Below are 13,447 nucleotides of genomic sequence, written 5' to 3' on the forward strand. Positions count from 1 at the left end.
GGCTGCCCCAGCGTCCTGCAAAGGTCAGACGTTTTCTCCTAATGTTACACTTCAAGTTTTGGAGATGTTTTCCGTGGCTGCCTTTGCCAAGAAGGGACTTTCCTCCCAGCCACCTCGCAGCCATCTCCTCCTGCCACTTCTTCCTGCCACTTTTTAAAAACCTCCCTGCGGCAGCGACAAAGCCCATGCAATGCCCCTACCTGCCAGGTAAAGCACCCAGAGGAAGGGAATTCTCTATTTATAGCTGAAGTTAATGCCACTGCTGTGACAAAAGGATGGTTCTTGTCCCACGCAGGCCCTCCCCAGCAGAGCGTACCCTGGGATTTCAGCAGCGCGATGCCACAAGGCAAATGTGAAGGGAAACATCACCCTGGACTTGGGAACCCCCCTCATGCCAACATTTCCTGGAGCACTCAGCTGCCACCAGCTCTCTGCAGACTGTCCCCAGCTTTTGGGGACACTTTGCCTTCCCTGTAGCTCACGCTGGAGTCTGCCAGGAGGAACCCTGACCCCACGGGGATGCCCAGTGGTGGGGTCTGCTCCCCAAAATGTCCCAACAGCCCCCACAGCCAGCAAGAAAAACAGCAAAGCCCCAAACCTGAACTTGCAAGCAAATGAGAGCTCATCCTCGGCACCCTGTAAATAACACAACCAAGGGCTCAGCCCTGAAAATCCACCCACCGAGTCCCAAAAATCCACCCGCTGAGCCCCAAGAGGCACCCGCGCGGCTCCATCCCTGTCCCCCAGGACACTGATCCTTCCTGCAGCTGCTGCCGGTGCTTTCGCAGCCTCAGCCGGGCACCGGGAACACGGCGGGTTTGCTCCAGCAAGTGGGGACTGAAAGCAAACAGGTGACGAAAAAGTAAAAAACCCACCCAAAAACCACAGCAAAGGAGGAACTCACCCGCCATCCGGCCCCAGGGCCCAGCAGCCTGATATGCGGACGCTGGAGAAGGCCGGGGGGCTGCTCATCTCCCCCCTGACGCTGGGCAGAGGGTGTCACCCTGTCCCTGTCACTACCGTGGTGAGAGGGGGGCAGTGCCAGTGGGGGTCCCTGGGCACACCCCGCTGCTCTGAGCCATGCACAGGAGTGTCCCCCCAGCACGGGGACCACAGGGATGGGGTGACGGGGACCCCCAAGCAGACACGGGGGGCTCGGGATGGGAGGATGGAGGAGGGTGAGGAGAGTGCTGGCGGGGGAGCGTCTTTTGCTGGGAGCTGCGGAGCGGTCAGCGCGCATAAGAGGATAACTTAACCTCGAGATTACGTTCATTACCTGATATTAATAGCACTGGCTTGATTAAAGAAAAAGCGGGGGGGTTGGGGGAGGTGAAGTGACACCTCCCTTCACCGCCCCCCTGCACAGGCAATAAACACCGGCCCCCCCCACACCTCTGTTCCCCAGAACAGGGCTCGCTCGGCTGCCCGGGACATGGGGGCTCACCGGGACATGGACGCTCACCGGGGATCACCGGGGCAGCAGCTCTCACACCACCCGGTAAGTGCGCGGCCGCGAGCCCCGGCAGCTCCGGGTGCCAGCGGGGAGCGGGCCGGGGCGCGATGGAGGGGTCTGCAGTGGATGGAGCTGGCTGGGGCCGGGGGCTGCTGGCTGTGCCGGGGCTGTTGATGCAGGATGTGTCCCCATCCCGGAGCCGCCGGGGAGGGGGGGTCCAGCTGGGAGCCCCCTGGCGCTCAGCTTCCCTGGGACGAGCTGCCCCTTGCCGTCCCCTCGGCCTGGAGTAAACAAGTGGGTGAAACTCAACACCCCGGGGCTGTGGGTGGCTAAGAATAACGTCCCGCCGGCTGCTCGGCCCTGCGATCTGCCCGCTCGGCCCCCCCGCCAGCTGCCCCCCTGGCCATTCCAGCTCTTCTCCCAGAGCCAGCATCCCCGGGGGGGTGGGAGCCGGGGCACCCAGCACCGAGCCACCCCTGGGGACACGGGCGGCAGCTGAAGGGCAGCATGCCCAGTCAGGGGGGACAGCCGGGCACTGCAGTGGGGGCGTCCCAGCACCGGCTGCTGAGAGCGGGTGGGTGGCGGAGGTGACACCCAAAGGACAGGCAGGCAGCAACAGGATCTGCCAGGGATGTGGCTCATTGTGACAAGGTCCTGCCATCACCAAATGAGCCCCTAGCCCCCGGCACAGTGAGATGAGAACTTGGCTTCAGTGCACCCACCTCCGCAGCGGGGGGACAGGGAGGATGCTCCCATTGCACTCAGCACCAAGCAACATCTGGATATGGGGCTAGAGATGGGGAGAAGGGCCCTTCCTCCCCCTCCCCAAAGCACCAGGGCTGTTCCAGAAGTGGGGGACACATGCTGCATCCTCAGCAACCCCCAGACATGGGGGGCAGCGGGCATGGCTGCACCGGCCCCCCCTGCTCCTGCCCAGCAATGGCACCAGCAGAGGAGAGCATCACCCCAAAACATGTCTCAGTGATGCCAACACTACTAGAGACCAGGGACAAGGCTCTGGCACCCGAACGGGGGGTTCAGAGGTGACCTGTCCCCAGCGCTGCTGCCCCGACGCCAGCAAAGCGAGCGACGATCAAAGGAACATTTTGCATCCTGTGATTTCAGCACGGACTCCCCTTGCTCTGTAAAAGCTCTTTCAGGAGTTTAAAAATAAAATCCTCTTCCGCTGCGATTTCTATTCTTTCTCATTGAAGAAGCAAAAAAGAAAAGGGACAAGGAACTTGGCGGCGAGGAGCCCTCGCCCAGGCGACGCTGTTCCTTATCGCACGCTCCCCGGTGCCTTTTTTCCTGCCTTTGTTTAAAAGGTCCAAGCAAGGGAAGCAACTGTCTCAGCTCCCCGGTGGGACGGGAATCACCTGCGCCCGCTCTGCACCCCGAGCCGCCCAGCACAGCCCCCGCACGTCGCTTCCGCTTCCCGATCCCCTTCCCGGTTTCGGAGCTCTCGCAGAGGCCGAAACTCCTGGGTTTTGGACTTTATTTTTCCTTCTAGATGATTTTTAAGCGCAAATCCCTCCTCTGTAATCACAGCCTCCAGGAGCAGGACTTAAAATTGGGAGGAACAAGAGAGTGGGCACAAGGGCCGGGGTCCCCTTTGCCTTTCAGGGATGGAAAGCTGCTCGGTGGGTTCTCCTTGGGACTTAAGGACAGAAGCTGAATCGCACGTCCCTCTTCCCTGTTTCCTCACCGTAACCTGAATATCGTCACTGGATCTGTATTAAAAAGCTCAAGACACAGCAAACCCACAGCAGAGGGGTGCCTGGTCCTGCAGGAGAGGGTCCCCCTCCCGCCTTCCACACCTGCAAGCAGCACCCATGGGCCAAACCTGCTTCCCTCTGTCTTTGTTGGGCCAGACCTGCATAAGCCAGCCCTCCGCTGGGCTTTTAATGTCCTACAGCAGCTTTAACTTAAGCCGAATGCGGCTGCACCGCAACAGCCTGGTGCAAAAATCCTGGGGACCTGCACCAGGAACCCCCCACCCAGGGTGAGACGGGGCCGTATCCCACCACCCTGCGAGTGAGACGGGCTGGCGGTGGGATTTGTGCAGGGAGGGCACAAGGAAAGGCCTTGGGATGGAAGGACCCGCGCAAGGGACAGAGGGACACACCCAGGGGATGCAGGGACACACCCAAGGGACACACCCAGGGGATGCAGGGACACACCCAAGGGACACACCCAGGGGATGCAGGGACACACCCAAGGGACAGGGGCACCCTCCTGCCACCTCAGTGCCAGCAGCTCCTGGGTGCCCCCCCCGCGCCGTGTCCCTCCTGCCGACCCACGGAACGTCACAGCCGCTTGTCCCCGTCCTCACGCCGAGCTCTGTCACCGAGCTGCCCCGGGCACAGCCGCCCGGCGCAGGATGGAGCATCACGGGCAGCTCGACACCCCCCTCGCTCTCCTCAGCTCTACGAAGGACGATTCCTAACGACAAAAGGACAAACATTTCCCTCTTCAAACCCAATTACCTCGCTGCTATTTATACTGAGCGAGGGCCGCGGAGGAGCCGCGGGGTCAGGCCGCGCAGAGGTGGAAGGCGCTTGGTTACACAACCCAGTTACTCATCTCCCCGTTACTTCAGCTGGCTCCTTCTTCCCCTGCCTCATCCTCATCCTCATCCTCATCCTCATCCTCATCCTCCCTGCTGCCACCGCTCACTCACAGGAAGGGCAAAGGCAATGTTGTCACGGGCAGCTGCCGGCTTCCTATTTAGGTGGCGTTTTGGCACCAATTTCGGTGGAGCGGGGGTCAGTTGGTGCCGCGAGGATGCTCGGATCCTGGTACCCTACAACCAGGGATGCTCGCAACCCCATAACCAGACTCTGGTGATTCTCCAGAGCCAATTCCCAGGTGTTGCTGTTTGGGAGCGGTCATGCTCCTCCACACCTGTGGATTGTGGTGAAAAAGGGAGTGGAAAACAGAGAAAACACCTGAGTGGGGGGAAAAAAATGCCCATCTAGTGTGGATTTTTTGATAGTGTTTTCCACTCCACCAGCACCTCGTGGTCGCTGGAGCTGACGCATGTGCCAGCGCGTTTGCAAAAGGGCTCTGCGGTTCATCGGCTGTGAAATTAGGGAGGAAGAGGAAGGGAAAAAAACCCAAAGCCAAAAACCAGCTAAACAAGAAATAATACCCAGTTTGGTAAAAATAGTGGATAAATGGTTGCGTGATGGGAAGGATCCGCAGCGTTGGTTGCTGGGATGGGAAAAGGCAAAGCGTTGGTGGGAAGGAGCGGTGGGATCGGGCCCACTCGCGGAAGTGGCACGGCGGGACGCGACCGGGATCGCGCCGCCCCGGAGCCGCCGGCCCCGCTCCCGTCCCGGGGGCGGTTTGTAGCGGGGGGCGCCCGGGGGTCGTTACCTGTCGTGCGGATCCTCCGGAGCCCCCTCGGCCGCCGGGGCCGCGGCCATGGCGGAGCCGGCAGAGGCGGGAGCGGGCGGGGAAGCGGCGAGGGCGGCGCTGCCGCGGGGCTTCCCGGGACTTGTAGTGCGGGACCGGGACGGGGGAGCGGGTGCGGGGGGTGGGTGGCGGTGCTGTGGGGTGCAGGGGGGTGGATGGGGGTGCTGTGGGGTGCGGGTGGGTGCTGGGGAGTGTTTGGGGGCGCTGGGGGTGCTTTGTGTTTCGGTGGGTGCTGTGGGTTGGGGGGGATGCTGTGGGGGGCAGGTAGGTGCGGTGGGGGGCAGGTGGGTGCTGTGGGTGCACATGGGTGTTGGGGATGCAGGTGGGTGCTTTCTGTTTGGGTGGGTGCTGAGTGGTGCATGGAGGCACTGGGGGGTACGTTTTACTGTATTATACAGAAAAGAACCAATAAATAAGAATATTACAGCCAGCTCACTTTCCCACCTGTATGGCCTGCAATATGATTTCCAGATTCATATTTGCAGAAGTTAAGCTTCTGGGTTATAATTCTTGAAACAAAGGGATTTCTTTCAGCTTTAACAGGTTCACACAGAAAAAAACACCTGCGCAGTAGGAAAAGCTTCTCTGCGCATCAGCTCTGTGGACATTCCCCAACCAGCCTGTGCAACTTCTGTGCACGTTTATAAACTGGAATTGGAAAAATCAGGAGATGGGCACTCTCTCCCTATATAAAGCTCAGCTCCATAAAGGAACCGCGGCTTCCTGACATGACCTATAATGGAAGAGGAGGCTTTGGAAAGACCTGGAGAGTTTTCTGCCTCTCAGCTGGAGCCACAGGCAATTCTCTCCTCTTTAAACTGTCCGTCACTATTCAAGCTGAATGATAATGTTTTACTTAGATGCAAAAATTAGTCAAAATGGCAAAGTTGTGGCCCCAATGAAATCACTGTTTATTTCATCAGTGTTGTTATTTATAAGAAAATCACAACATAAATTAAATTATTCCATATGCTGGGGGGTGTATGGGGGCACAGGGCGTGCATACGGGTGCTGTGGGGTGCAGGTGGGTGCTGGGGGTGTAGGTGGGTGCTTTGTGTTGGGGTGGGTGCTGTGGGGTGTGTGTGGGTGCTCTGGGGCACGGGTGGGTGCTGTGGGGCAGCCACACAGGAGCACCCCACCCCAAACAACCAAGGGTGCCACGCACAGCACCCCCACCCGCAGCTGCTGCAGGGCCAGGGATGGGGGAGCTGGGGACCCATGGGCTCTGAAACGGTCACTCGGAGGCTGGGGGGGCCCCTGGCCCTGTGGGGGCTCCGGGACAACACCGGCGGGGATCCAGTTCTGCTCGACATCACCTCCTTCTCTCACTCGGTGTCCCCTGGGTTGACGTTTGTGGTGCCACATTTGGGGGTCCCCATCACAGCCTGGGGAGCCGAGCCGCCCGTGGGGAAACGCAGAGTTAACGGTCAGGAACGGGCGAGCGGGTAAATCTGCTGCTTGTTTGGGTTCCCTGCCAAAAAACACATCAGGAAGCAGCGGCGGATTTATTCCCACGCTGGGGTGGCCGGGGGGGTCCCGCAGAGCCCCCGGGGGAAGGTCCTGAGCTGGACGTGGCCCCTGATGCTGGGAGACACTGGGGAGACAGGCAGATGTGGGGGGTTTTTGCTGCAGGATGGGGGCACTGGGCTGTGGGCACTGGGGGTTCTTACCCTGGCCCCCACCTCGGTTTTGGGGGGAAGCTCACGAGCTCCATCCCCAGCACAAAGCCGGGTCCCCCCGGGATGTTTCCTCAGCCCCCACCAGCCTTCCACAAGGGAGGATGGACAAACCAGGCCCGTCCTGCATCCCACCCTCCCGCCACACCGCAGAGTAACAGTGATCGTAGTAATAATAAAAAATCAATAAACATTTATTCGATACAGCTGTTTTCAATACATACAGTACATCGAGTTACCCCTCCGCGGCGCTCGGCTGTTCAGAGCTGCTGTTACAGTACTCTCAACTGAGGATTTGTCAATGATTAACAAAAAGAACAGATCGTCACAAATTGGGAGTTTATTATAAGATAGTTTACTGTTAAAACAATTTTATTTTTTGCAAATAAACACTTTTTAATATATATATTTATATATTTATATATATGGTTACAAGTGATAAATTGAAAATTCTTTTTTTAATTTTTTTTCCATTTTCTTTTTTTTCCCCAAAATACACTTATGCACTAATAACTGGCATTGACGAGAAACATTCAGATATGCCGTGGGACGGGTGGCACCAGGAGAGAAAGAAAAGAACAAAACGCTCCCAACGTTCGCGGGTGACGCTCTGGGATGGGGCAGCTCCATCGGTGACGGTGACGGTGACAGTGACGGTGACAGCCAGCGCAGCACAGCCAACCTCACCAGCACAGCGCGGTCACCGTGGGGAGTTCCTGCCCGCGCTGCCGGACCCGAGTGTCTCCAAACCCCGGGGTAAGGGGACAGAAGGGGACAGGATGCTGAGGCGCTGCCGTGACGAGCTCTTCCAGCGGTGGGGGTGACAGGGACAGTCCCAGCACTGGGACCGCCATCCCCACCGCCCTGAGCCCATCGCCTGCCCCGAGCCCCCAGACCGTCCTCAGAGTCCCCTCTGGGACGGTGTCACCCTCGCGAGGCCACCACGGCTGTCCCCGCTCCAGCCCCTCGCTCATTTGGGAACATTTGTTACTGAGGCAGCAGGATGGGGTTCAACCCAGACCCCCCAAAACTGCCCTTCCCCAGGTCTCCCCTCCCCGAGCAGCTCCTGCACCGGTGCTCACCCCTACACAGAGCCGCCTGTTAATTTAATCAATGAGAAGCCAATTAACATCCAAACCAGCAGCCAGGGCCACCCGGGTCCCCCCTCCCTGGGCTGGGAGCTTTGCCGAGGCCTTTCCCCCACGGTGGGGTGAGATTTTGGGATCCAGCGGCTCCCTCTGCCCCTTCGCAGAGATTTCAGTGCCAAACCCTGCGCCAGGTCCCCAGCTCTGCCTGCTCCCCCTTTCCTGATCCCGGACGGTGTCCCCATGTCCCCATCGTGACAAAGACCGAGACGGCTCGGGGAGCGCGGGTCCCACGGTTCCTGGTGGGGAGGCAGCACCGGTACCCCCAACACCATCAAAACAAAGATCGGATGAAGCGCAAGCGGCAAACAGGCTGAGCTGCAGTGGCTAATTAAGCTTTCTCATTAATTGCAGCACTCGGGCAGGTTCCCTTGCCCACAGACACGTGTCCTGCTCGCGGGTGATGCAGGTGGTGGCCACAGCATTGGCTCCCACCGAGAAGCTGCCCCGGCTTCAGCCATGGCCATACCCCCCTGCACCCTAACGACCGGCCCGTGGGCAACGATGTTAATTATCAGTGAGCGGCTCCTCGGAGCAGGGAAACGATACTGAGCCTCTGGCGGGTGAAGAGCAGTGAAGGAAACAGAGGGCTGAGGTTTTAATCGACTAAAGTAAAAGCAGAAGCTTCTCCTCACCCCCTCGACGGCACCTTCCCAGCTCTGCACAGGGGAAAAAGAAATCAAATTATGTTTTTCCGTTACTGAGAGAAAATGTGCCTGTTTCCCAAGGACCGAGGTAGCCTGGTTTTTGTCTGGGGATGCATCCCGATCTGGGGATGGTTCCCTCCGGCCGCAGCGAGGTGTGAGGATGGATTTAGTACAGACACGGAGAGAAACCGGGGAAGGGGAACAAGGAAGGGCTGGCACAGCGGGGGGTCCCATCCCCAGGACGGTGGCCGGGCCCTTGGGTCCATGTGGGGGGGGTCCCAGCCTGGAGGGACAAAGCGGGTACAAAGTGCCCAAAAGCAGGACTGTGATTGTCACTTGATGCTGCTCCGCTGTCCTCTCCCGCAGCCGGGGGACCGAAACCTCATTTGTCCTTCCTGGGCAACTGGCACCTTTGGGATGGAGCGCGACAGGGACCCTGAATCGCCCTTTCTGCCAGCGCCACGGCTGCCTGCTCACCCTGACCCCGGCACTGCCACTGCAGCAACACCACCATGGCGATGCCACCACAGCGCTGCCATCACCGTGATGCCACCACGATGATGCCACCACGGCGCTGCCACCGCGGTGCTGCCATCACATCCAGCTATGTTTGCAAAGCCAACCCGAGCAGCAGGGCACAGCTGCCCCGTCACCCCGCGGTCTCCCCGCGATGCTCCTGGTCCTCCCGGCATTCCCACAACTTTCTGTTAAACCTCCAACCTGACCCCCCCACCTCTCCCATTGACTTCCAGCGGTGCTCCCAGCTCCCACCCCCCCTCTCGCAGCCGCCCCCAGCCCCGTTCCTTGCTCGTCCCTCACGCTGCCAGACAAACCACGGCCACAACCACCACAGAGCCAAAATATTGCCCCTCTCCGCCCAAGACTGTGGAGAAAACACAACCAGACCCCCTCTGCCGTCCCCCTCCAACATCTTTGGAACCGTCTCCCCGGGCGCAGGGACGCGGGTGCTGGACCCGCCGGGTGCTGCCGGGGGGCAGGGAGGCCCCATCTGAGGGGGTCCCACTGCTATTGCACTTTTCTTTTGCTCAAGCGTCCCCAGTTTGGCGCAGGGAGGGACAAGGGGAGTCACGGGTTGGGGCGGGTGGGCAGGGGGTATGTACATGGGCAGGGGGTGGAGAACGGCCCAGCTTGCTCGATCCTGTTTGTTTTCCAGTGTGAAACAAGGTCCGTGACTTGTTTAAAGTGGTTAATTAATTGGTATTTTCTGTCTCTTTTTTTTCCTTTTTTTTTTTTTTTTTGTAAAAAGGGGGTGAGTGGAGGGTGGAGGGGGAGAGATGGGACGGGGTGGGGACAGAAAACTGGGAGAGACCCCCACCCTGTTACCCTGGGCTGTAAACGAATCCTCGGAGACAAGTCTCTGAGCTGCTCATTTCTCGGGCATCTTGCTGGCTCCCCCCTTCCGCTGGCTCGGGGGCTTGGGGACACACTCATCCCCATCGGGGCTGCCTCGGGAGCTTTCCCAGTGCTCGAGCGTTTTCTTGTGATTAGTCTTTGCGGCCACGCTCTCTCTGCCCTTCAGGGACACTTCTGGAGGCCTCTCCTTGGGTTTCCTCCCTCTTTTCTTCCCACTTGTGCTTTTGTTTTTCTCCTCTTTGCTGGAAGAAAGCTGTTCCCTGCTTTTCTTTTTCCGGCTGGCCTCTGCAGAGGTTCGGAACCAGTTCTGTGTCCGTGGGGTGACATTGGGGTTAGTGACCATCCTGGGGCCGGGCACTGACACCAACACACACAACCCGTGCCCCAGCCTGGACCGCCCCACGCCCCGTCAGCATCACCTTCCCAAGGACAAACTGGTCAAACTGAGAAGCTGCCACTGCCTGGGGTGTTGGGGACCCAAAGAGGGACAGGGAGGTCCCTCCCAGAGTGTCACAGCACTGCTGATGCTGCTGGGAGCTCTGTGCTCTGCTCTCGGCAGACAGATGTACCATAGAATCATAGAATCGTTTTAGTTGAAAATGACCTTTAAGATCATGGACTCCAACCATTCCCCCACCCCTGGCACTACCCATGTCCCTGAGAACCTCATCTCCGCGTCTGTTCAACCCCTCCAGGGATGGTGACTCCAGCACTGCCCTGGGCAGCCTGTTCCAATGCCCAACAGCCCTTTCCAGGAAGAAATTGTTCCCAACGTCCAACCTCAACCTCCCCCAGCACAACTTGAGGCCGTTTCCTCTGCTCCTGGTGCTTGTTCCTGGGAGCAGAGCCCGACCCCCCGGCTCCAAGCTCCTTTCAGGCAGTTCAGAGATCAGACGGTCTCCCCTCAGCTCCTGTTCTCCAGCTGAACCCCCCAGGTCCCTCAGCCCCTCCTCACAGCCCCAGGACAAGGCACATTGGAGCAGGAACCAGCCTGGACCAGCCCCAGCCGTGTCCTTACCTCTGAGTGAGCCTTGATGATGTGGTACTTGACGCCGCTTTCGGAGCTGAACTCCTTCTGGCACAGGAGGCAGCGGTACTTGCCCACCGAGTGGTCCCCCTGCAAGATAAGAGCATCCTCCTGCAGCCCCCAGCAGAGCCAAAACTGCTCCCTCCACTCTGCTCCCCCCTGTGAAGGGAGGTTGATGCTTGAAGCAACCAAAAATGAATGCTCATTTCTAAACCACCAGACGTCTGCCAGCCCTTGGTCCCAGGCCAGGAACTCACAACCACATCTTCTGCTCTGAATTTTGACCTGTGCCGCTGCAGCATCAAAGGGTCCCATGAGCTGGGAGGGCAGCAAGTGACAGGCTTTGCTGCCTGTGCGTCCCCAACACTGGCTGTTTCGTTACCACTGACACCGTGTGTGTCCCTGAGGGTGCGGGAGGCTGACGGGGCCGATTGCCCATTTCCTCACTGTCAGCAGATCTGTGACCTCCTGGGACTGAACTGCCAGCTAATTTATGTCCAACAGATTCACCTAATTTTCCTTTTACGCTGTCAAAGAGACGCAGCGACTGCTGGATTTCTGTCACCAGGGGCCTTGTGGGGATGACTGATGTCCCGGCTCTGCCGCAGTTCACGGCCCACGGGAGATAACGTGCTCTCTACTGATGAAGGGTTTATGGATGGGCCCCTCCAGGCGATAGATCTGCTCCTTGGGAATTTCTCCATAGCTGGCTCCGTGCTCTAAGTCATTAGACAGGTCGCTCGCTGTGGGGACAGGCAGGATGTGGCTTCAGAAATCCCCATGCAAAAACCATCTTGGTGCATCAATCGCCACTGAGGATGGGGGGCTGCCTGGGAGCATCCTCTGCTCTCAGTAAAGCTTGATGTATTTCCATCAGTTCTGCAGGATTTTACAGCAGATATCACAGGCCAGCTCTGGAGGGGCTGTGTGATTTATGGCCTGTTTGGTGACACATATCCATTGCGAAATTAAACCCTCTCTACGAGTGAGAGTCCTGCTCATGGCAGCGTGGGGGGTATGTGAAGCAGCAAATTCCCCCATTACTGACCCCAATACTACACCGGACTCACTGGACCTGAGGGTGCAGCTCTACGGTTAAAGAAAACACTTGTGCAAACCCCCAGCTGTTTTCTGTGCACAACACCAGCCAGAAAACAGCTCCATTTTCTCTGGGAGACGGTGCTGCAGGCTAGCGAGGGAACTGCCCTTGTCTCCTGTGTTTGCACTTTTATCCTGCATAAACCCAGCTTCTTCTGCCGGATCTCTGCAGCACATTTTCTAAATGATCTCATTAGCGGTTGATGTTCCAGCTCATGCTGGAGGAGCGCGGGAGTTTGTGTTTTTAATAACCACGGGGTATGTATTGGAGCTGCCTCCTGGAAGCTCCATTCAATGGAAGCTGCAGCTGGAAATGTTTCAGGGTATAAAGCTTTCCCAGCTCTTACTCGGTTCCAACTGAGGGACCTACGCTGAGCTCCCGATCCCTCCCCTGTGGCAGCCGAAGGCCACCGGGGCTCGCTGCGGCCGGCAGCGCTGCTCTGCTGAGAGGGCGCGGGTCTCCGCACGGACCGGCTGCCTCTTCCAGCCCCAGCTCCGGCCCCAGGAGCTCCGCACCAGCATCCCTCTGGCTGAGGAAGCTGCTGGGCTGCCCAGATCGATGGAGGAAGGTTCCGCATCCCCATCTGCCTGGGGGAACGTTCAGCCTCCAACGTCCGGCTCCTGGCTCGAAGCGGCTGTGTGCAAGGCACTGGCCACGCTCAGAGGCCAAGCTGGGTAGGGGCTGCTGGAGGACGGGGATGCCAAGATGGGAGGATGCGGGGCAGGACTCAATCCTGCTGTCCCCCTGTCCCCGTCCCTGAGGCACATGGTGTGTGAGAGGTCTGGGCCCTTGGCGTGCACGACCTTTCCTCCAAGGCTGGGGCGGTCGCTAAATCCCCAACGTCACATCTGCCCAGCTCGACCCCTCTGCCTTCGGCTGCCCTCGGCTGCCCTCGGCTGTGGGTTTGGTCCTGCCCAAGAGAACGGTGCTGGAGGAGAGTGGCCAGACCGCGACGGTGTGACAACAGGCTGAGCGGTGACAACTCGATGGCTCTGCCATTCCTCCCAGTGTCATGATCCTTTAACCCATGCTATTGTCCCTTGGCCTGTCGCTTCCCAACAATTCAGGGAGGAGGGAAAACCAAAACCCAACCCCACCTCGGAGCTGAAGGTTGTAAAAGGAGGGACCTACCTTGTTGCAGTTGGCCAGGTGAGCTTTCAACCCCGAGACGCTGGAGTAAATGGCTTCACAGCACTGTGGGAAGAAACAAAGCGGGGTTTGCCACGATCCCCCCTCCTCTTCATCCATGCTGGGGCCAGGAGCCCGTTGTGTCAGCAAGGCCACCGGTCCCGGCAAAGCAGCATGAGGTTAATGCTCTGCGAGCCGCCGACGGCTCCGGTCACACGTTTCCTATTAGCGCTAATGGGAGTCATGTGGCCACCTCCCTCTGCAACGGGCTGAAAAACGTCTCCCCTCAATGTCTCGGTGGAAAATGTACATTTGTGAGGAGTCGGGAGGTCCCGCTGGGCTACAGGAGTTCTTGGAGCCACAGCAGATGCTTAACAGAGAAGAGAAATCACCCAGGCAGCGGCATGGCCAGTTTCTGAGCAATGTCTTTTCAAAGTGCCTGTGTATGACATTAATTAGCCAGCCCGCCTGCCCTGGCCTC

At 58.7% G+C, this 13,447-nt stretch overlaps 2 protein-coding genes and 1 long non-coding RNA gene across 6 annotated transcripts in view; 1 reads left to right on the forward strand and 2 right to left on the reverse strand.

Moving 5' to 3' along the window:
- The window catches only part of UCKL1 (uridine-cytidine kinase 1 like 1), a 21,560-nt gene extending 16,656 nt beyond the window's left edge, over nucleotides 1–4,904 (reverse strand). For 2 of the 4 annotated variants that reach the window (XM_082065170.1, XM_082065171.1), the window contains exon 1: nucleotides 905–1,091. In XM_082065170.1, the coding sequence (XP_081921296.1) occupies nucleotides 905–972 (68 nt within the window). In that variant the 5' untranslated portion in view covers nucleotides 973–1,091. Of the gene's footprint in view, nucleotides 1–904; nucleotides 1,092–1,444; nucleotides 1,865–4,831 lie in introns of those variants that run through there. The other 2 variants (XM_082065172.1, XM_082065173.1) reach the window with 2 other exon arrangements.
- Nucleotides 1,378–7,195, forward strand: LOC309445910. The gene is made up of 3 exons (XR_014185379.1): nucleotides 1,378–1,498; nucleotides 5,405–5,668; nucleotides 7,084–7,195. It is a non-coding gene; the product is annotated as an uncharacterized lncRNA (long non-coding RNA).
- ZNF512B (zinc finger protein 512B) overlaps nucleotides 6,720–13,447 on the reverse strand; it is a 27,431-nt gene continuing 20,703 nt past the window's right edge. Inside the window, exons 15-17 of the mRNA XM_082065169.1 lie at nucleotides 12,970–13,032; nucleotides 10,731–10,829; nucleotides 6,720–10,019 (exon numbers count right to left, since the gene is read on the reverse strand). Coding sequence (XP_081921295.1) covers nucleotides 9,726–10,019; nucleotides 10,731–10,829; nucleotides 12,970–13,032 — 456 coding nt within the window. The 3' untranslated portion in view covers nucleotides 6,720–9,725. The remainder of the gene's footprint in view (nucleotides 10,020–10,730; nucleotides 10,830–12,969; nucleotides 13,033–13,447) is intronic.

Source organism: Streptopelia decaocto (genome assembly GCF_964273445.1).
Source record: "Streptopelia decaocto genome assembly, chromosome: 14".
In the NCBI taxonomy this organism is placed as follows: Eukaryota; Metazoa; Chordata; class Aves; order Columbiformes; family Columbidae; genus Streptopelia; species Streptopelia decaocto.